The 21,186-nt window shown below is 39.6% G+C and overlaps 1 protein-coding gene across 4 annotated transcripts in view; it reads left to right on the top strand.

Moving 5' to 3' along the window:
- The window catches only part of TTC7A (tetratricopeptide repeat domain 7A), a 203,094-nt gene that overhangs the window by 9,690 nt on the left and 172,218 nt on the right, over window positions 1–21,186 (top strand). For all 4 annotated transcript variants that reach the window (XR_009277214.1, XM_058835343.1, XM_058835342.1 and 1 more), the window contains 3 exons: window positions 11,691–11,821; window positions 14,578–14,699; window positions 20,997–21,075. Coding sequence is in view for 3 of the 4 variants with exons in the window: in XM_058835343.1 (XP_058691326.1) it covers window positions 11,691–11,821; window positions 14,578–14,699; window positions 20,997–21,075 (332 nt within the window). In the remaining variant the exon portion in view is untranslated. The remainder of the gene's footprint in view (window positions 1–11,690; window positions 11,822–14,577; window positions 14,700–20,996; window positions 21,076–21,186) is intronic.

A 21,186-nucleotide genomic window follows, 5' to 3' on the forward strand; every position in this document is an offset into this window, starting at 1 on the left:
GCATACAGGTTTGCATAGAGTAAATACAAGCTTGGTATTAAAGTTGTTCATTCTAGCTAATCAGAGGATATATCATGCACTTGTTCATATACTTAATTGGCATCTTTAATTTTGATGTTTGCTTCTGTTAGCCTCTTTTCTAGTATTGTTTTCTACATGATGAATAATTTCCTAGGTGAGATTTGTATTCAGTTGCTTTTGTTTGAAAATTAGAATAAAATGTAGAGTTAAAGAAAGCTTTATTGCAAAGCTATGTTCTGATAAATCTACTTTTCCCTCCTCTCTAAAGAATTTGATTAAGAATTTTCAGTTTAATAAATGAATTTATTTAACTTAGTGTTTCCGATAAGCTGATAAATTTCTTGTCATGTACATTTTTTAAAAATTCATAGATTAAAGTGGGAAAAATAAACTTTCCTCTTTGGTTTTATTTAGTTCATTGTTGGTTCATTGAACTAAAGAATAGAGAGAATTGAAAGGGAGAAAGGTAAGGCTGGGGGTTTTTTTGGTGGGTTTTTTTTTTTGTCTGTTTGTTTTGTTTTTTTGTTTTAGGGGGGGGTTTAGGTTTTTTTTAGTGGTGTTTTTTTTTGGTCCTCTTTGCAAGAGAGAACCTCTGTTTTAAAGACTATTCCAGTGCATGATCAGACTCTTATTTTGGGTCCTAAGCTACTAACTTTTCTAGTTCAGTTCTTTACTAAATGCTCCAATCCCATGGTGCAAGGATATATTCCACTCAAATAAAGTTAATGTGATGTGTTATTGTCTTAATTTATGCAGCCTGACTTTTAATTAGAGTTTCCTGTTAGCTTCTCTGGAAAAAGGTTTTTGTCCCCTTAGTTTTTGGTGAGATCTTAGTATCAAAACTGGAGTGTTCTGGAATACAAGACTGTATTTTGAGTATCAGTAGTTTGAACAATTCCAAGTGCAGATCAGTTGGGTTTAGAAGCATCATATAGTTTTGTAGGGTCATAATTTATTTCATATGTTTATTTTGAAAATGAGTTCATGCTTCTTTTTGTTGGAAGCATTTTTAATTCAGATCATGTTTTATGAACCCCTTAATGGACTGTACATGCACTTTCTGAGTCTATCCCTCATGTCAGAGGGCATAGCACTTTCCAGACTGTCTTCTCCTTTTTGCAGAGAGTGTTTGGAATACTGTTCCACTTCTTGTTTGCCAAACTGCTCCCTCCCTGCCCCCAGTGGTTATACATACTCTTATTGAGATTTTTACTACAGGATGATTTTTAAGAGTTTTTGAAGTTCCTTAAGATAAATGCTGTGATACCTAAAAAGAGATGGTGCATGTGTATATTTTACTATGTAAGGGCATATCTTGTCTTGTCCACTAAAACAGGTGTAGAAAAATGGGTTAATGGCGGTTGATGACATTTTTTACATGTTCAAGTAAGTGGTTTGTTTTATGTTCTCTCTATACACTAATAGAGAAAAGTAAAAGCATGTTGTAATTGCCCATGTCAAGATAAATATGATTCATTTCTGTATTGTTGTTTAGGAGCCACATTACTACAAAGAAAGTACTCAAATCTGCTAGTGGTAAAAAAAAGAGGAAGCTCAACTCTTCCTCACCTCCTTCCAGCAGTTTACCCCACCCTCCCTATAGAAGCTGAGTTTTCACCCTGCTTGCATTGCTATTACTGTCTGACCTGAGGGCAGTGTGCTATGATATACCCATTTAGCAGAAATGGGCAGCTGGTTGTAAGATGCAGGGGGAAAAATCCTGAGCCTGAATTCCCTCCCTGTGTCTCTCCATTAATTTAATTGTCAAGTATTTTGTCGCTTAGGCACTGTTGACATTATGGCATGTGTACCATAGGCTTTTACTTGAAAGTCTAAATCTTCTATACTTTAATAATCCTGTTTAAGTCAGAAGGATTGTTACCTTAATACGTTCTGACTTCCCAGGGGTCCAAATTCACTACTGTCTGGAACCTGTCCACATTGGAAGTGATGATGCTGACTGAGGCACTCATGTATATTGAAAAGTGTTGAGAAGGGTATCTAGAACATTCCTAAAGACAACACCACACCACTGTTCTTCACTGTCTTTAGGAAAGCTCGTTGATTATGAAGAGCCAGCACAAAGTTGAGATGAGAAAAGCATAGGTTTGGGTGATAGTTAGGGGGAAAGTTACCCAAAACTTGGATTTCACTTTTTTTGTACACAGATACAGCTTTTCAGTGATAATGGGCTTCATGAGGATGATGAATGCTTGCCAGCATGCAACTGTTAACCTATATGCTGCTGCTTTTGAGATTATATATTTGCTTGTAGTTCTCTCTGTTACTTAACTGCTGTTTCATCTACTAGCAGCTCCTTGGTGAGGTTGTCAATAATTTCAGCTGCTGCTGTGACTAAGTGGGACACAGTAGAATAGAAGAATTTATGATTTTTTTTTTCTGTTTTGTTTTTGTGGATTTTTTGGTATGTTTTGGTTTTGGAGTTTTTTTAAGGGTCTGGCAGGGACAGGGCATAAATTCCTTTGCTGGAATCCTCCGATGACTACAAACGGTCGAGTTTTGTTTCTCTGAGAAGTGAGATCTGTGGGAGATGGGTTCCTTTAAACAGAACCCAAATAAAAAAATTAGTTTCCTTGCCTGACCATTAGAAAAATTGAATCCCAGCCAAAAGGATGTATGACACAATAGTACATTAAAATTAAAATAAGACATTTTGTTGGCAGAACTTGTTTTTACTTTTGTTTGGCAAAAGATGCATCTTTTAAATGTTAATCTGCATCAGAGAGAGAGAGACTTTGTTCTGTACCTGGTATGCACTTCAAAGTGCTAATTTTCACAGTTCTGACAGCAAGACAGGAGGCATGCTGTTAATTCATGCTGGCATCAGATTAGCTGTCTGATAAGCAAAAAACCCACTTTGTGGATGCCGATGTCTTGATAAAAGGACATAGTATTAGTATGTTTTAGTTGGTGTTTCAGAAAAGCATTTTTAAGAGTCTGGAGTTGCCCTTACATTGTGACAATGACTTTGAACCTGTTGCACGTTGGTGAATTGTGTGCGTTTGTGCCACTGCGTCCTGCTTGGATGTGAAAGAGTTGCCAAGCCCGGCCTTGGTGTTCTTAATGTACTTAGGCTTTTCTGTTGAGCTCCATGAGCTTTTCTCTGCTGTTGGATCACATGGCTTACCTTCTTAGAAGTAGTTTGCACTTTTAGCACAGTCAGCTGTGCACAAATGCAGCATGGGTATTACTTTGGACTTTCAAGGAGAGTTAGATGCAGGCAAGTAAATGCAGATTACTGAAATTTGGAAAGTGGAAAAAGGGAATAGCTTCTGGTTCCCTTTCTTAATGTGACTTAGTTTCTGTGATGGTAAGGTTTAGTTATTCTGCTCCCTTTCCCACACACAGTTGTAGGTGGTTGATAGCACACATGCATAAAACATCCACCTTCTGCACTATGATTTAGTTCTCTAAAGCTGGAGTTAGTAGCATCAGGAGGTGATGGCAGAGTATTTGCCCATGCTTTTCCGAGGAAATGCAACGATGTTTGTAAGGTTAAATGAAACAACATGCTGCACTTATTTTCACTAGAAGAGAACTAATACAAATGTACTTGCAGATGGCCGGTGTTAGAAGTAGCTTTTAGATGGCTGTGATGACGATGTCGTGCTGGGGCTGTGTTGTGTAGCATGGTATGTGTCCAGTGGCTGTGGGAAGATTTACATTTGGTGGTTTGCCCTAGAGTAAGCTTCAAATGTCTCTTGACTATTTTAAGTGACAGGACAACAAGCCTGTTAGTCATTGCAGGCTCTGTCCATTCTAATAACTTTAAATAGGATTGTCTTGAATGCTTGATACAAATCAGCATAGTAAAATATGAATTACCCTTCCTTTCTCTCTCTTCTTCTCTCCAAATGGATACAGACTCATTTAGATTAGAAAAGATCTGTAAGATCATGAAGTGCAACCGTTAACCCAACATTGCCAAATCCAGTAATAAACCATGTCCTTAAGCACTACACCTACGCATCTTTGAAATGCCTCCACAGATGGTGACTCCGGGGTAGCCTGACAGCTCTTTCAGTGAATAAATTTTTCCTGGTAGTCAATCGAGACCTGCCCTGGTTCAACTTGAGGCCATTTTCTCTTGTCCTGTTACTTGGTATGTTGTAGAAGAGACTGACCCCCACCTTGCTATACCCTCCTTTCAGGTAATTGTAGAGAGACTCCTTTTCTCCAGGCTAAGCATCCCCAGCTCTTCAGCAGCTCCTCATAGCACTTGTGCTTCAGACCCTTCACCAGCTCTGTTGCCCTCCTCTGTATATGCTCCAGCACCTCAAGATCTTTCTTGTAGTGAGGTGCCAAAAAATTGAGCACAGGATTCTAGTGCTAGTCTGATTCAGTGGCTCTGCAGCTAGAAGAGAACTTTCTTGCTGGTGATACTGCTTAAGTGTAGTGTAGATAAACTCAAGCTGAATAAATTCCAATACTTGGTTGTCAGTACCATCTCCTCTCTCTTGTGCCCCTTCAACTTAGCATTTTTTCACTTCTGCTTCTTCCTGTTGTATTTAGACCAGGGGAAAAAAGTCATTTCTGCAGTATGCCATGACAGTTTATGGATGTGGATGGTGTTGACAAAGTCTTTAGATGTGGGGCTGTAAGAGATTGCTGATCACCCCTGTTTGCTGTCCCTCAGCATTGCTCCAGTAGAGCAAATCTTGATGTCACGGAATGGAGGTGGCGTCTTATACCAGGACAGTCAATATGTTACAGCAGTGGTGCATGTGCCCCAGGGGTTGAGCAAGATGATCTACTGTGGTGCAGAAGAAAAGTATTATAATTCATATTTATTTTTTGCTTAAAAAAATCCACCAGCAAAAAAAAGCTCCCCACACTGAAATAAATCTTTAGTATTTCAGTATTTAGTATTTAGTATGTCAGAGGGTCTTGTATCATGTAGAGCCTACAAAAGTATCTTACAAAAAGGATGTTTCACACTGTGGAAGGGCATCCTCACTAGTTGATTCACTTTCATATGTTGCAGCTCACTTGTGCCTACTTAAGTGTATTTATGTATTATATTGTCTAGTTTTAATTAAACTAATTAAACTAATGAAATTAAACTTATGAAATAAGCATGTAATGGTTCAATCCCTCAAAAACCTGTGGATTTCAGGTAACACTAGAAGTAGGAGCACAAATGAACAGTAAGAGTGTCAGAGCTTACACATGCTTATTAGCATGAGCTCTTGAATCAGGTAAAAGCAGTGACAGTCTAATTGGATCTAATCAATGAAGTCTAATGACACTCAATTCAGTGCTTAAATTTTTAGAAGCCTCTCTTGAACTTCGTTATGTAAAAGCAAAATATGAACAAAGTATAACACTGGGTAAACACTTGTTCTTCCTGCTGTGGAAAAATGGCTGAAGTAATATGAAAAAAACTATATGGTAGCAAACTAAAATGCTTTCCTTTGGAGGAGACAGAGAAGACATTGCCAAAGACTTGAAAAAACAGGTATTAGAAGAAACTGGGCAGTATGGGAAGCTTGGTATATAGTAGCATGGAAACAGAAATATTTCTAAGATGTCTAAGCTAAAGGAGCTTGCCACATTCTGGTTCAACATATTGGTTCAATAATGAAATACTTTAAGAACGACTTAGGAGTACAGTGCAGCCCAGAAATGTACAAAGTGCTGTAGGATGGCAGATCAGTGGGGTTAACTTTATGAAAACAAGACTTTTAAATAGATTGTAGTTTGTAATGAGATGGGGAGTGACCATGAAAATCTGTACACACCACAGCTCAGTAGTTATGTAATGGCAAAATGGTTAAAATAGTTGTCAAAGGTGAGTTATGCCTTTTTGCTTTTAAAAGACGTCAAGTGTTCTGAATTTGCAGGGCTTTTCTCTGCTGACAGGTGGCTAGTGACAGGTGGCACAGGTCAGTAGCATGTTATCTAGCAGGTATTTTTGAAAAAATAAACACATAAATATATAATAAGTAGTTTGTGAAGCAATGTTTGTATATAACTATATGCATATGTTTGGTGTGCATGTTCGATTTTTTCTTTTTCTTAATATGATCAAAGAATTTTGGAGACCACTGTATTGTAGGTTAAACAAAGATTAAAAGACATGCCATGAAGGTTAAGAACAGCCAGTTGAGTACGTCTGGATATGCTCCAAAGAATTAGTGTCTGTGGATTAAAGTTGCTATTTCTGCTATGCGTAAGATAAATGGTGTGATGCAGAACCTGTGCAGCATTGATTGAGGGAAGGGACCGAAGTTGCATCTCAGGGGAGTGCTTGCTGCCTTCTGGCTTCACAGCCACTCCATTAGAAGCTGTCCTAATTTTAGCAATAAACTTGAGCTGTAATTACAAGTCTAACTAGATAGAGTCCTTGCTTTGAAAATAAGTGGAGTAACATTGTTAGCATTGGTTTATTGCATGTAATAGGAAAGCTGGGAGTAGGAAGTCTTGAGTTCTGCATTGATGCAACTGAGCAGCCTTCACATATTGCTTAAATTTTAGGCTTCATTCCCAGCTTATAGTTAGAAAGGTCTTCCGATAATTTTACGTGGGGTTACTGGAATGTTCTGCCTTTCTACCTTTGAGACTTTTACATGAAAAATACCTCAGGATTGTAACAGAGTGCCAGAAATTTACAATAATTCTATGTAATAGGAAGCAGCAGTGAAAGAAGTATATGCAGCTTTCTTGAACAGCAAAACTTGTCTCTTCATCCCCACCTTTCACAGGCTGCAGTATGAATCAATGTGCTCAAAATCAAGGGCTCCTAGGCCTTTCTTCCCCTCCTCTATTTGCATTGCAAATAAAATCATAGCTTAGTTGCTGGGGAGATAAGTGTCAAGACCAAGTTGTGAGTTATTTAAACTGCTGTGAATTGTGGCAGAAATAATGCATGGTGCTGGGTCTTGCCTATGTGTAACAAATCCCAGCTGCTGCTTGTTGAGGTTTGGGTTATTTTGCTTTCCAAGACAGTGTGATGGAATAGGCTAGTTGAAGACTGTGCTCTTAAGTTCAGACCTTAGCTGGCAGGGCAGACTGGTTGTAATACCGTCTCTAGAGTGGTTTGGTTGTGCTTTTGAATTTTGTCTCTGAAAAGTGTTCAGTATTCTGATGGATGTTGATTAGTCAGCATGCACATGTATATGTTTAAAGTCTTAAAATTAATCTTGTTTCAATGCTAATTAATTTCCTAGAGCCACATTTCTGAACAAGACTGAAGGCCACGTGTTAGAAGCAAAGTGCATCCTGTGCTAGGGGACAATGACCCAGAATGACCTGGCATTCTCCAGGATGAGAATGTGCACACAACCAGTTTCACTGCAGCAGCTGCTGCCATGCAGTGTCTTTGTGTATGGCGTACCTCAAGACAAATTACTTACTTTCCTGTACATAGAGTAGAAGTAGTTATCTTAGCGTCACACTGTCTTCTGACCAGGTTGGCCTGTCTGTGTGGCGCAGGAGCACAGACAGTGGAATCTTGCAGACTGGGGTTGGTGCTGTTGGCCAGGCTGTAAGTTCCACACTAAGATGTCTTTTGCTTCATGTTGTCATAGATATGTTCAGCACATAGCATTGGGATGCAACACATGAGTTTCGGTTCATGCTTTTCATGCTGTTGTTTTTCTTTGATATCTTCTTCAGCTTGCCAGGTAGCTCTGATGCTCCTGGGCCATGGGGTTTTAGCAGCTGTAGGCTAGCACTGTTGGTGAAAGTGATGACCTTGAATTCTTGCACCTATAAACAAACCCACCACTCCCTGGTTGTCTAAATTCATCCAAGTATAGGAAGCTTGAAGTCCGTGTAAAAAGCAATGTTAAAAGAACCTGTGAGAGGATTGATGCATTATACCTACTTGGGAAGGAGGAGAGCTGTGATTTGGTGAGCTAGTTTATGAACCATAGGAAAATAAAGCCACCTTAATCTCCTCCCGAGTTCATGTACAATCTCCATCTGTGCACAGAGGCTTTCAGTACCAGGCTGGGTAACACCCTGAGCTGGCCCTTCTCTGTGTAGAAGGTTAGACCATGGACCGTCAGAGATTCCTTCTGGCATGAATTTTCATCCCATTTGTGTTGCTGAGAATCTGATACCACATGTCCACGTGCACATGAATGTTCCAGTTCTGGTAATAATATCACCTCAGAGCACTGGAGCTATATGATATCAGTGTCCTTCCTTGGCAAGGAATGACTGAGATGAAAGTGGAAATAAGCCTTCCTAAAATTTCCCCTTTCAGATTTCCATATATGAGAGCAATGCATTTCAACTCAAAGAGGACATTAGTTCAGTGGTATGTCTTATAAACTTTATGGATTTGGGTTTTTTCTTACATAAATGCAGCTTAGATTTGAGGGCAGGGAAGAAGGGGAAAAGATGATAGAAAGGTGAAGAGGCAGAGATGAATCATTGGGAAAGCTAGAGGAGGTGAATTGAAGCCTTGCCTTTATGCAGGAGAGAAAAGCAGCATTTCTATACATAAAAAGTTACTTCCTCTGAAGTGGGTAGAATTTGTTCTTTTAGAGAAGGATAATCTGGAAACATGTCTCAAAATCATGAGTCTGGGCCATACTCTATTAGGAAACTCTGCACTGTATGAGAAACTACTGCAGTGTATAGGTATGTATCTATTTAAATTTGGGCACCTGTTTCATATGAGAAAAATCTTAGTATAGGTAAGCTTTAAGCTGGTATTCTCTTACCACAGCTAATTGCGAAAAATACCTGAGTCCCTTTACTTAACCAGTTAACAAGAAAGCATGTAGCATTATGATTTGATTGGAAGCTAATTCTGTCTTAGCAATAGCTCCACTTTTCTTGCTAAGCCCAGTGGACTTTAGTGGCTTTCTGACACATCGTGGAAACCGAGTTGAATTTAAATTGTGTGTTGTGCTTCAAAGTTCTTTTCTGCGCTGGTAACTGGAGGATGGACAAGAGTTAATGGAATTTGTGCTCTTTGTGCTTGTCAAGTCTTACCCAACTGCACCCTAAGCAAATCTTACTGTTGGGGCTTTGTACTGTGAGAACTGTATGCAACTGAACTGTGAGAACTGAATGCAAGAGTAGGGAACATTGTTTTTCCTCTATTCTTCCCCTTGTATATTGGGTTTACAGTCTGCTTGCTCTAATTTTTCTTGTTACTGCACTTCTGTGGTAGGGAAGAATAGCCCAGTTTGGATTCTGTAGAAGATTTTGTATTTGAATGACATCAGGTCAGTGCATACAGTATTGGAGAACCATGATGAATGTCACATCATGTGAGTAATTTTTCCTTCTAGCCCTTTACAAGTAATGCAGTGTAGCATAGTGTCTGTTTTAACTGTGCATTGTTGGATACTTATTGTGGCAAGAATCCTTTTGGAGATGTTCCTTCCCCTGTCTCTGATCAGCCCCAGCTCTGTTTTTCTGACTTCCATGGATGGGCATGTTTGTTGTCAGTACCTGATGCTGGCAGAGGCTGCTTGCTTTCCTCCCCTGTGTCAGAGCTTAGAGACAGTAACTCCTTGCAGTGGGCTGTAGCATGTATGTAAATGGCTTTTTATCAGCTTGTTCTATCTGTGTGACATCTCCCATGGTAAACACCCCTGTACAGACTGTGTTAAAATGGCTCTCGCAGCTTGATTAAATGTGCCTTGTATGTGAATGTCAGTGGATTGTACTGGGTTTTTCTGCAAGGTCCTCAGCCCTAAGGGGAATGAAATGCAGATTTCTTAAAATTTATTTTCACTTTAGGGGAATGACTAGAAATTCAGAGGTAGATAAAACTGAGACATATGTAAGAAGAATGTTTCTAGGTTATTTGTTCTGATTGTAGCACTGGATACTTTTGGTTTATTCTTTTGCTGTAGAGAGAGTTAATGAGCATTTTTTTCCTTCCCTTGTTACACAGTTATAGGACTGGAAAATGGAAGCATTGAAATAATAGGAAAACAACCCGTGATATAGACAGAGACCTCATAGATGAGCTACAGATAAAATCAGTTATAGCTGTACAAGATGTTCATCAGAAGGAAGAAGACGCAGATTGGGCTTTAGTTAAAAGCAGCAAAATGACTGTCATCCCTGTCCCACACACTGTCAGTTTGAAGTAAATTCAGTCCTTCTGTTCTACTCTGGTCTATATTTTCAGAGATGAAAGGTATCCAAGATACAGATCTTTGAGGGAACACACTGTGTACTTCTGACTTGGGACAGGACAGAAGGAGTGTGCACCACCTTGAGCTTGAACCAGGGAGGCCTTTTCTCAACCCACTGAGCTAACTGCTTATGTCTGGCTCAAATGTAAGACATGAGATAGGGAAACTCCTCACAGAGTTACCAAGGGGACAAAACAAATGTTGAACATTAGAAGTAAACAAAGCTAAGATTGCCTAGGAACCTCAGGCTCCTCCACCACAAGCGCCCAGACAGTATCTTACATCATGGGGAAGCCTGGTTGCCCATTGCTGCCTCATAGCAGTTTGTTGCCAAGACTCCTGGAATGAGCAGACTGAGGTGCTGTGGCCCTTGAACTGTAGAAGTCCAGGAAAGCATGGCTGATGCCTGTGGTGGGTCTTCACAAATCCCTTGCCACATGCTGCAACAGATGAAATTACTTTATTGAAGAGCTGTCTGGACAGCTGAATTATTTTCTTCTTTAGTCACCTCTGTGGATCTGTGTCAGATCCACACTAGAATTTTGTATTACATCTTACATATTTGTCATTGTTATTAGGGAATGTTGTTATAGATAAAATTAATTGGAAAGTATGTGCTGAATGTTTTGCAATCTGTGTTGGGTTACTGAGTGTTGGTGGAGTTGTGGTTGGTGAAGATCCAAGTTTTCAATCAGTTATGTCTTGTAGAGATCTAGTGTGGCATAAGTACCTGTACCAATTAGAGTAAAACTGGTATATGAATGTGTGGCCTATCCAATTAGATTTAAAGATATAAAGGTTGTCATAGTGTGATGCCAGACAAGGGTCTGATAGTAGAAATTTTTAGTGTAGGCACCAGTCGCTTTGCATCTTCAATTAACAGACTCCGTGTTTAGATAATGATATAAGAATGAAGTTCATTAGTACAAAACCCAGGGTTTTTTCCTTCCTTTGGAAAGGGAGTAATCCTGTGGTTAAGAGTCTCTTATGCTCTGCCAAGAGCTTGCTGTGTGTCCTTGAGCAATCTGCTTGTGCTCAGATTTTCCAAGAATGGCCTCAGACTTTCCGACTTTGTTTCTGTATCATTTTCCAGTTAGGGATTTTGTTTGTTTGTTTTCTCCCCTAAACACTGCTGTTTATTGAAAACTTCACTTGAAGTAGCAGATGCCTAGAAATTTTCAAATTCAGTGCCAAGCTGGCACTGAATTGAAGCACCCAAGATCTGTAGCAGTCTTTGGAAATTTAGGCCTTATTTTCCCTGATTGCTGATTCCTAACAGAGGGATTGTGTGTCCTGTCTTCATAAAGTATTTGAAAAGCACAGTAGGAGTGTTCACTGGCACTGTGTGTTAGAGTACCATGACAAAGATGCCTTGCATGTATAGGAATTGTATTTTCATGGGAGTAGTGTCTTAAAAGTCATCAAATCGAGAGGGAAAACAAATGTGGAAAAGCCTTCCTGTCAACTGGTAAATTAAGAATAATATGGCCATATTGCTGTTAATGGGCCTCAGTTAAAGAAGATATTGTCATTTTTCAGGTTTGTCACTGGAGCGCTCAGCGAACTCAATTGCCTCACATGCTCGACTCTGTGAAAGGGAGGAGGAAGTTGTGGCTTGTTTTGAGAGAGCGTGTGTTACTGCTCAAGTGTATTTGCAGGAGCTTGAGAAGGTAAGAAGAAATGTGCTTAGGGTATTTCCTGGTGGTCTGGGTGGAATTTCCAGGGTTTTGACAGCAAAAATAAAAAAAAATGGAGAAATGTCAAGTGATTATAGCAAGGAATATGAGAACAAGTTGGAAAGAGTGAGGTGTCTCTGTAAAATAATTAGCAAAAATAGCAGGTTAGGTGGGCTCTACCTTTTTCCTCTGAGAATGAAGTCTGGGAATAAATTTTACCTGGGGTGAAGTACCAAATACTTCAGATTTGCACAAGCTGCATCTCAAGTTCAGCCCTTACTAAGGCAGAACCATGAACTTTGCATTGAAATGGCTGGTGTGAAGGAACTCAGAACATTTTACATACCTGCTGTGTAAATGATACACAGCAGTGGCTGTCTAGATCCCTAATGAGCTGAAAAAAACCTTTTTGGGTCAGCCATAGCGGTTTAATTAACAGTGTTTGACCTTTTCCAAGTGAACCTTGAGGAATCCAGATCACTAGAACCTAGATCCTCCATCCCTGAAAGTGTTAAAGGCTAGGCTGGGTGGTGCTCAGGGCTGCCTGGTATGATGGAAGGTGTCCGTGCCCTTGGTAGGAGGGGTTGAAGCTAGATGATCTTTTAAGGTCCCTTCCAAACCAAATTCTGTGATTAGTAGCAAGTAACTGCTCGGCCAGTGGTTGGTATGATGATTACTGGGAGCCCTCCACTGAGCCATGCAGATAATACATGCCACTGATTTGCTGGGTACATGCAAACTTTGCCTAGCTGTGTTTACAGGACATACCACATGCTTCCGTGCCCTTCCTATCCCACACATTGTGCTTGACACCAGCAGTACTGATAGCAATGCAATGTTAACTGTCCTGTAACTGAAAGGCCTTTGACCTTCTGACAAAAGAGTTCTGCTCTTCTCAGTAGAAAAGTTACGTTTCTGTTTCAGGTTTTGTTTTTAGTTGCATTGAAACAAGAAAAAATAAGTTTAGTGCATGTATAAAAATTCATTAAGAAAGCCAACTAACAATAGTTCATAGTTTCATAGAGAGTGACCTGCTCTGTTTCTCTGCTGAAAAAAATGGAATAGTCTTTAAATTTTAACAGTTACTGTCCTTCAATTGTAAAAGGATGAGTTTCTGCCAATGCTGGACACTGCAAATTTTTTTTCTGACAGCTTGGGTCTGCAAAGAAGGGAGAGGGTCCGACTAATTCACTGGCTTAGAATCATAGAATCAGTAAGGTTGGAAAAGACCTCTGAGTTTTTTGTGGCCAGCTATTAATTCAGCATTACCATGTTTGTCACTAAACCATGTGCCACAGTAGCTGTGATCCCATGAGATGCTTGAACATCACAAGCATCATACAAAGGAGTATCAAGGGAGAAGTGAAAGCTGATGAAGACCCTTTGCCCCAAGGGAGAGAAGAAAACCTCTGTTCCCAGAGATCATCATAGAGAGAGATGGAGAGAACCTTTGCCTTTGCCTTTGAATAACTCATCCTTAAAATAATACTCCTTGAGTTCATGGCCCATGAACACACTTCTGAGTGGTGTGAAAATGGGAGGAAAGCATGATGGCAGGGTTTTTTTCTGGGCAGCTGCCAGGCATGGAAATGAAAAGCCACGAAAAAACTGTTTTTCTTTTGGAGAACTCTACACGGAATGACAAGAGAAAACTCCTCTCTCTACAGAGACTGATGAAAAGGCTATCATGTAGTTAGTACTGCTTTAACATCCCAGATTTTGTCTCTACAGTGTCAGTTTGGAAAGAAAAAAAGTTTGGTGGGGGGAGGAAAAGGTTTCTGGAGGTGTTATTATAACCCTAAAGTTCTGTTAATAAACTTTCTTTATTCTGTTTAAGTTTTAAACCTGTTTGCCCTTCTCCTAATCCGTATCTTACAGCAAGAGATGAGTAAGTACTCTGGTGGTTTTTAGCTAGTGCTAAAACCACCAGATTATTTGGTGCGTTGTCTGGGAAACAAAAATTGGCGAATCTAAACTACTACAAAAAGCTTTTTGAACACTCCCAGGGATGGTGATTCCACCACTTTCTTGGACAGCTTGTTGGACCAGTCTCTCAGTGAAGAAATTTTTTCTTAAATCACAACTTGAGGCCGTTTCTTCTTGTCCTGTCACTTGTTACTTTGGAGGAGACCAACCTCCACCTCTATACAGCCTTCTTTCACATAGTTGTCAGTGGACACAGAGACAAATGCAGGATTGATGACAGACATAGTAGAAGTTCATAGTCCTTCTCCAGTCCTGGATGAAAAACTCTGCTTTGGAGAGGCAACTTGCAACAATGAAAGTGGCTTGTTACCAGTAAGGAAACAAAACCAAGAAAGATCTGATAGGACAAATAGAGGAAAGATTAAGATTCTTTATCTGGACTCCTGGTGGCTTTCAACTCTTAACAAATACTTATGTTCTGTTGAACTAGATAAACCTACTCAAACATTGTATTGATATTTCTGTGAATCATGATGGATCTTTGTAGTTTGAGTGGTATTTCCCAAGCTGTTGCTGTTAGTATGTAGTTTTCTACTTACTTTATTAAAGGTTGGAAGGTAATGGATGGTGTTTCAAAACTCATATTGCATGCAGAATATCTCATGGAAGTCATTGTATAATTTATTTTAAAATTGATTTTTACAACATTTTTGAATAGCTAATAAATGTAACATGTTATTGTTGAAGATGTCACTGGCTCATGAGGATTTGGCTAGTTCTGACAGTTATCTATATTGCCAGATATTTCTTTTTTTCCCTCACAGACCTTAAACAACACACATTCAAGGAGTATCAAGGGCAGCAGTGTGACTGACTCGGAGTTTGGACTTTCCTACTTTCTGGAAGCAGCTCTACAGAGTGCCTATGTGACTCAGTTAAAGAAAGGGTAGGTGGACGCAAATGTTAATAAAATTAGATAATATTGCATGTTCTGTCTCAGATGAAGACTAACTTTTTTTCTTGTGCTCTGACTTTTGGCTGCTGGTTCACCTCATGTCTCCTCAGTGTCCTTCCCTTTATCCTGTTTGCGTCTCTCTGTCTTTCTGAAGAGTCTTAAGCATCATTTTTCCAGACCTATGAGTAGGGTGGGGTAGAACAATATTCTTGTCTTGACTCAGCTTTGCTCCCTATGTAGACAAAGGGAGTTTGACTATGAAGAGAGTGGAATTTACACTGCTGTGTGCCCTTAAAATTTTCAGCCACAGTGCCTGGTTTAGAGTTCAGTAAAGTCTTACAGGTAGTTTCTTTCATTTATTTACTTGTTTGTCTAAGGTCTTAAATATCCCAATCAGTGCCCCAACTCTGTGTGTTTTTACTATGGAGAATGTATGCGGGAACAGTGCTGCTCCAGGGTATTTATTTTGCTTCTGAAATACAGCTCCCAGTGAACTTCAGAAGTGCAGGAGGAGTTAATATCCATAAGCTCACAGTGAATTTCATGAGCCTACAGTGAAAAACCTTCTCAAGATCAGCAGAAAAGACACTGTGAATACCCACTTCCAAAGGGCATTGGTGAGGACATGCTGTTCCCTAAACCAGTCTGTGTCTTGAAAACATAATTAACTCTGGTTATCCAATGGAGAGATTTTGTTGTGTAGGAGAGTGTGTCTTCAGCATGTGTAAACAGTACTTGTAAGAATCTATCCTTTCTTAATCTGCTTCTTGCACCATATTATCCCATTTATTATCAAGGAATCAGATACTGGGTGTCTCACTACAAACTGTCTTCACAAATATTTAATTTTGGCTTTTTTTGTCTTCACCCCCAGCAAAAGATACTTTCTCTCATTTTCTTCACTTCTTTTCCTGCTGAGTAGAATGGAAAAAAAAGCAAAAAAAATAGAGAAGATTGAAAAGAAGAAAGCTAGGAATAAAAATGCCAGCAAAAATCAGTTTAAATCCTTCTGTAGAAAAATGATAACATTTTTTGATTCTGGTGGAGGAGTAGGGTTGCTTCTTGTTTAGGGCTTTTTCGCTACCTTTTTATCCCCCAAGCGTGACTTTAAATGCAACTGCGAAGAGCCACTGTTCTCCATGCATGTAGAGCAAAGCTGTACCTGTGAGCATATCCATGAGATGTGCCTTCAGGTAAGCCTTGTTTTAACCTGAAGCCTTTTTAATCCACAAAGCTCAGATCTTGTAAAATGTCTCCTTTAATCAGGCAAGTACAAGTTTATGCATAAAGCAAAGTATGAACTTGTAAAGCATAGTCTCAGTATCTGCTTGGTATGTACTTTTCTCAGGTGAGCTAGGGATTGGCCAGCTGTGGCAGTGTGTGCTTTCCTAACCTTCTGCCCTTCTCATGGCAAACAAAAAGCTCAAGTCTTGACAGTAAGCTCGTTAACTATGTAGTATAATAAAATCCCATTTAGAACATGGGACACTGATGTCCTCCAGGCACCTTTTGAATATCGAACTCATGTTCATTTTATTCAGAACATTGTAAATTCAGTCTTCATCAATTCAGATGGGTTCATTATGTCTAGTGGGATACTTTGGCTCTTACTGTGGGCCCTGCATGCTCCCTTCCATATTATTTTAATGGTAGCCTTAAAAACAAAAAACAAATCCCAGACAAAAACAAACTGCAAAAAACTCTACAGGAAAACAATCTGAAGAAAGATACATGTGTGGATTAAGCCATGGTTTGATTATAAGCTGAATTGTTGCAATAGCAGCAAAAATGTTCTCTGTAGCTGTCTCATGATGAAAGAGCAATGGAGCTCCTGCAGCCAGAATGGGAGTGGAATCCCACAGGCTCCTTACCTTCTGCAGTGCAAGTGAGAAACATCAACCAGGGTTGGAAGGTCTGCTGGGATAAAAGGAGCTTGGTGGGACATGGCAACTTGTCTGCAGATGATACTAATGTGTAGTTTCTGCCACGAGAGGGCATAAGTAGCATTGGGATATATTAAGTAAAGGGGAGGGATATGGGAAGAAGCTTTTTAGGATGCTTCATGACTATAATAGATTACTCCACCTGATACTGAACAGCTCAAAGAAATGCTTTTGTTCCCCTTATTGCTTCCATCACGTTCAGGTAGGAAAAAAGCCTTGGATGATGACTGCTCAAGATAACAGGGGTAGGTTCTATCAGGTGGGATGTCCTTCCCCAGTGCTACATGTGTACAAAAGGAATAGGGAGTGCTTTATTCTTGTCTCAACAGGCAGAAGAGCTGAGAGATATGAATGCTGTTGTTACGCTTTTGTTCCTTGTGGTAGGATCAGATGTGCTGTTCTCAGAGTGTGGTCAGGGATGCCATTTTCTCATGCAGTGGAAAGAAGACACCAATATAAGAGAAAGGTCCAGTCTCCCCTTCAGGTGTTGAACTACCAGCTGTAAGGACCAGCAAGTCTTGCAGCTAAAGAAGTCACAGATGCTTTTAATGAGGTGACACATAAAAACATTGTGTCACTGAAGATGCATTTCCGGCAGTTTGTCATGCTGTAACTTAAGAAAGCTTTGCTTTGGTTCTTCAGTGACGAATGTTGATGCTGTGGATACAGAAGATAAGAAGGCAGATGATGCCTCTAGGAGGCAGCCATTTGTCTTCATGTTATCATCTGCACTGGATTTTGGTTGGTTTGTTTTGGTTTTTTTTCTGACACAGATGTATGAATATTAGACTAATTTCTTACTGCCTTTTCTTGTGTCTGCATGAACATGTTTAAGGGGAGGGGTATGGTTTGCTGAAAACCTGGGTGAGGTGCAGAGATGCAGAAGGAGATGGGCAGATGCAGTGGTGCTGCTGATGCGTTTTGGTACTGCTTTACTCTGGAGAGGTGATGATGCAAACAGCTATGCAATTATCTCAAGATGGTCTGTTCTTTCTGTCAGCAACTGTTTGTTTTAGCAGTAAACGAGTGCGGATAAAAACACGATCTGCTGGTGATCATGTTGTTGGGGAACTGTTTTTGCAGACCTCTGTGTCAACAGTCCACTCCTTTATTGTCAATATTTTTCCCAACTATTTGCATAGAGAACAGTGTCCTTCTTTGTTTTCTTGTGTCTTAAAATTTTATGTAGTGTTAACCAAACTATATGACATAACTCTGATATGACTGCTTTGATTCATGGACTGGTAATTAATCTATATTAACAGGGTACATGCACAAAACATATTATTATGCCAGTCTGGACTGACTGGACTCTCAAGTTGTTCTTTGTCACAGTTCGTGCCCATGCTTGTCAGTGTTCATCTTTATTAGATTAGAGGCAACTGAACCCTAAACTGCTCTTCATTATGTTTTTTTTTCATTGGTGCTCTCACCACTCCTGTGCCTAAAACTAAAACCAAGGCAGTCTAATGATCGTGTCCTTTTCCCTTCCTGTTTTTCCTCATTTCTTTTTCTGTCCTCTTAGCAATAGGGGGCCTATGGACTCTTCCAACTTATTTCATTTCCATGGTCTAATGTTCACTTATGATGCCATGGGTTGAGGCAACATTACCTGGGATTTCCAGGTAGTCCTCTATTCAAGTCCTGCAGAGGTTCAAGATTGTTCAGTTTCTAATCTAAGTAAGATCAAGTGTTTTCACCATGGAATGCCAGAGGCTTTATGTCTGTGTCCTCATCCAGTCACCTACATAGCATATATTTCTGTTCCAAATATATACTTCTCTTTTTGTTAACTTCTTAAGGTCCTAATTAAATAAAACCCCTTCAAGTGCACATTTAGTATATAAAGGGCATATATTAATGGAACAGTGAGTTCCTTATTGTTATGAGCAGAGCAGTTCATATGCACAAAATGAAATGTGCTTGGATGGTCTCCTGGCTTGGAACAGTAGAGTGGAAAGACAAATTCCTGTGTTTGCAGAATGCTGGCAGGTGTGCCCTGTCTCCTGTTATGGCTCAGTAATGTTTGATAAAGTTCAGAATAAAAAAGCTGCCAAACCACATCCTCAGGCTTGTAAAACTGGTATTGTTGTGAGCTCAGGGGATGGAGTAGGTGCTCTTTCATAGATTCTGACCACACAAGCACCTGTCTGGGAGGTGGTGAGTGCTGGGCGCTCCTCCTGTGCTGCCCATTTTGCACTCCTACCATCTGTTAAAGGTGTTCCTAAGTATTTGTCATGCGCTGCATGGTTCCAGCCCTGACTACTGACAGATGGGCAGCAATTTGCCATTTATTCTTTCATTCACTTCAGTGTGTCTGTTCCTTGTATTTCTTCTCCCCTTCCCCCCTCCCCAGAGCAAGGTATTTCTGCCAGGAGGCTTAACTTCTTTCATGGTCTTGTCTAAAATGTTGAACTGTAATGGTGCTTTAGTTTTCTAGGAACAAAACTGTCTCCTTTCATCACATGCTGTAGGTTTTTCTTCTTATAAGTAAGTGCCAAATGTTACAAGTGGTCATTAGTCTTTTTTCTGATGTTGGTTAATGCAATTCATTGGCACTTTATTAAGACAAATATCATTATGTTAACAAGAAACCTAAATAAATGCATTTTTGAAAATGCTGTAGAACTGTTATACTCCATAACTGTTTTGTCGAGCCTCCTAAGGAGCCCATGGAAGAACAGCAAATGCTGGTAGTTTTCAGTAATCAAGAAGAGCAGTTGGACAGCTGAATTTTGTTTTGATGGGGGAATTTATTTTTTCTATCTGATAGCAAATACCACGTAAACAGTTCTGTTGGATTTGGTCAATTCTTGTGTGTAAGGTCCAGAACTGCATCTTTGTGGGTACATTCTATTCTAGACCAACTAAAAAGTACCTGGTGTCTTGTCCTGTCATTGGAGTGTTTGCTGAAGTATTTAAGTCCAACTAAAAAAAACTTTCTTGAGCTTTTTTCTTGATAAAATCAAAGCACATTTTTTACTTGGGAGAAAGTGGAAAGAAAAAAGATAACATCTGACTTTTCTCTACAAGTCTTCAGTTTCATTGCTCTTGTCCTTACTTTCTTGCTCTTCTGTACATTGCCCATGATTAGATAGTCTGCAGATTACCTCAAAATTTGAAACTGAGATGGATATTGCTTGTAAGTAAGGCCATATGCATTTGCATTCTGTGACATGGTGACTACAAGCTTTAGGGTGGCATTTTATGTAGCCAGTGTTCATGGTAAACATGATTACATTTTTATCTCTGCACCCCCAAAATAATCACCTTTTTTTTAATTGTCATCAAATGTTTGCTGTTGATTCTGGAGTGCAAGAAGATTTGCAGTGCATGAAGGCACGTACAAGTGCAGTCTGTACTGCTTACCTTCAAAATTTAATCAGTTTGACAGAAAAGGTATATAAACCTTTATATGGCTTTGTTTTTTTAAATGAAATTTTGTTTTCATCTGCACAGAAATTTTTCCTGGATAAGCTGAAGTGACAGTTAATGTACCAGTGCAACTGCTTATTTTGTTGTCTTGTACATTACTTTTCTGATAGCTTGTATTTCTTTGGGTATCTTTGACCCTGCAATGAATGTGTATTGAATCATTTTGCAGTAACTGTTCTGGGGGGCTGTGTCCTTAGCTTTGAACAGCTGATAGGCTACCAGTGTGTTAACTCATATGTCCAGTGTTTAATCTTTCCTCTCTGCATCCCTCTGAGTGCACAGCACAACTAAGATAGCATTTGGCAACTAGTCAGCTTTAATTGCTTATAGGGTATGCAGACTAATGTGATTTTTTTTAATTTATTTTTTTTTAGTGTTACCCTCTTATTGCAGGTTAAGCTGTGCTTGCAGACAGTTACTTAAACTTAGCTGTCTGATAATAAACTGTTTAAACCACTGTAATTTCGTCAGACACAAGTGTTTAAGCGTTTAAGCACCACCTAGAAGAAATCATCGTTTAAAAGCATCATGTAAGCTCAGTATAATTCAGACAAGTACAATCTGTGTGTATGAAGAGGAGATGTGGATGCTTTTAAGGCGCAGCATCTGCTTAATATGAGCAATGAAAGGCTTCCAAATGTCCCCTCTGTTCATCAAATGGGAGTGTGATCTTCTCTTAGGAAGCCATCTGGAGTAGGCAGTGGTATAGTCGCTGACTTTCTCTGGCCCATTGTCCTGTCTATGCCTCAGAGTGACTTGTCTCACTACTGCACACTCAGTGTTAGTGATTCTTTCATGGGTTGTTTGAACTTCAGGTGTGTTGCCTAGCTTTGGCACATCATAAAAATATTCTGTCTTCATTGTGCTGATTTGGGGGGATGTTTATTATTTTTTTCTGTCTTCCCCATAGAAATATTGTGAAAGGAATGAGGCGTCTGCGAGAAATACTACGGACTGTAGAAACAAAAGCTACTCAGACCTTCAAAATGGTAAGGGAATAGGAGGTGGGAGGGTGGGACAGTCTGGTATGCAGGAATTCTCTTGATTGACCAGTGCTGTAGCACAAAAGTATATTTGTCCTCGATTGATTGATTGCTGGC

The sequence above is a fragment of the Poecile atricapillus genome, chromosome 3 (assembly GCF_030490865.1).
Source record: "Poecile atricapillus isolate bPoeAtr1 chromosome 3, bPoeAtr1.hap1, whole genome shotgun sequence".
Taxonomy (NCBI): domain Eukaryota; kingdom Metazoa; phylum Chordata; class Aves; order Passeriformes; family Paridae; genus Poecile; species Poecile atricapillus.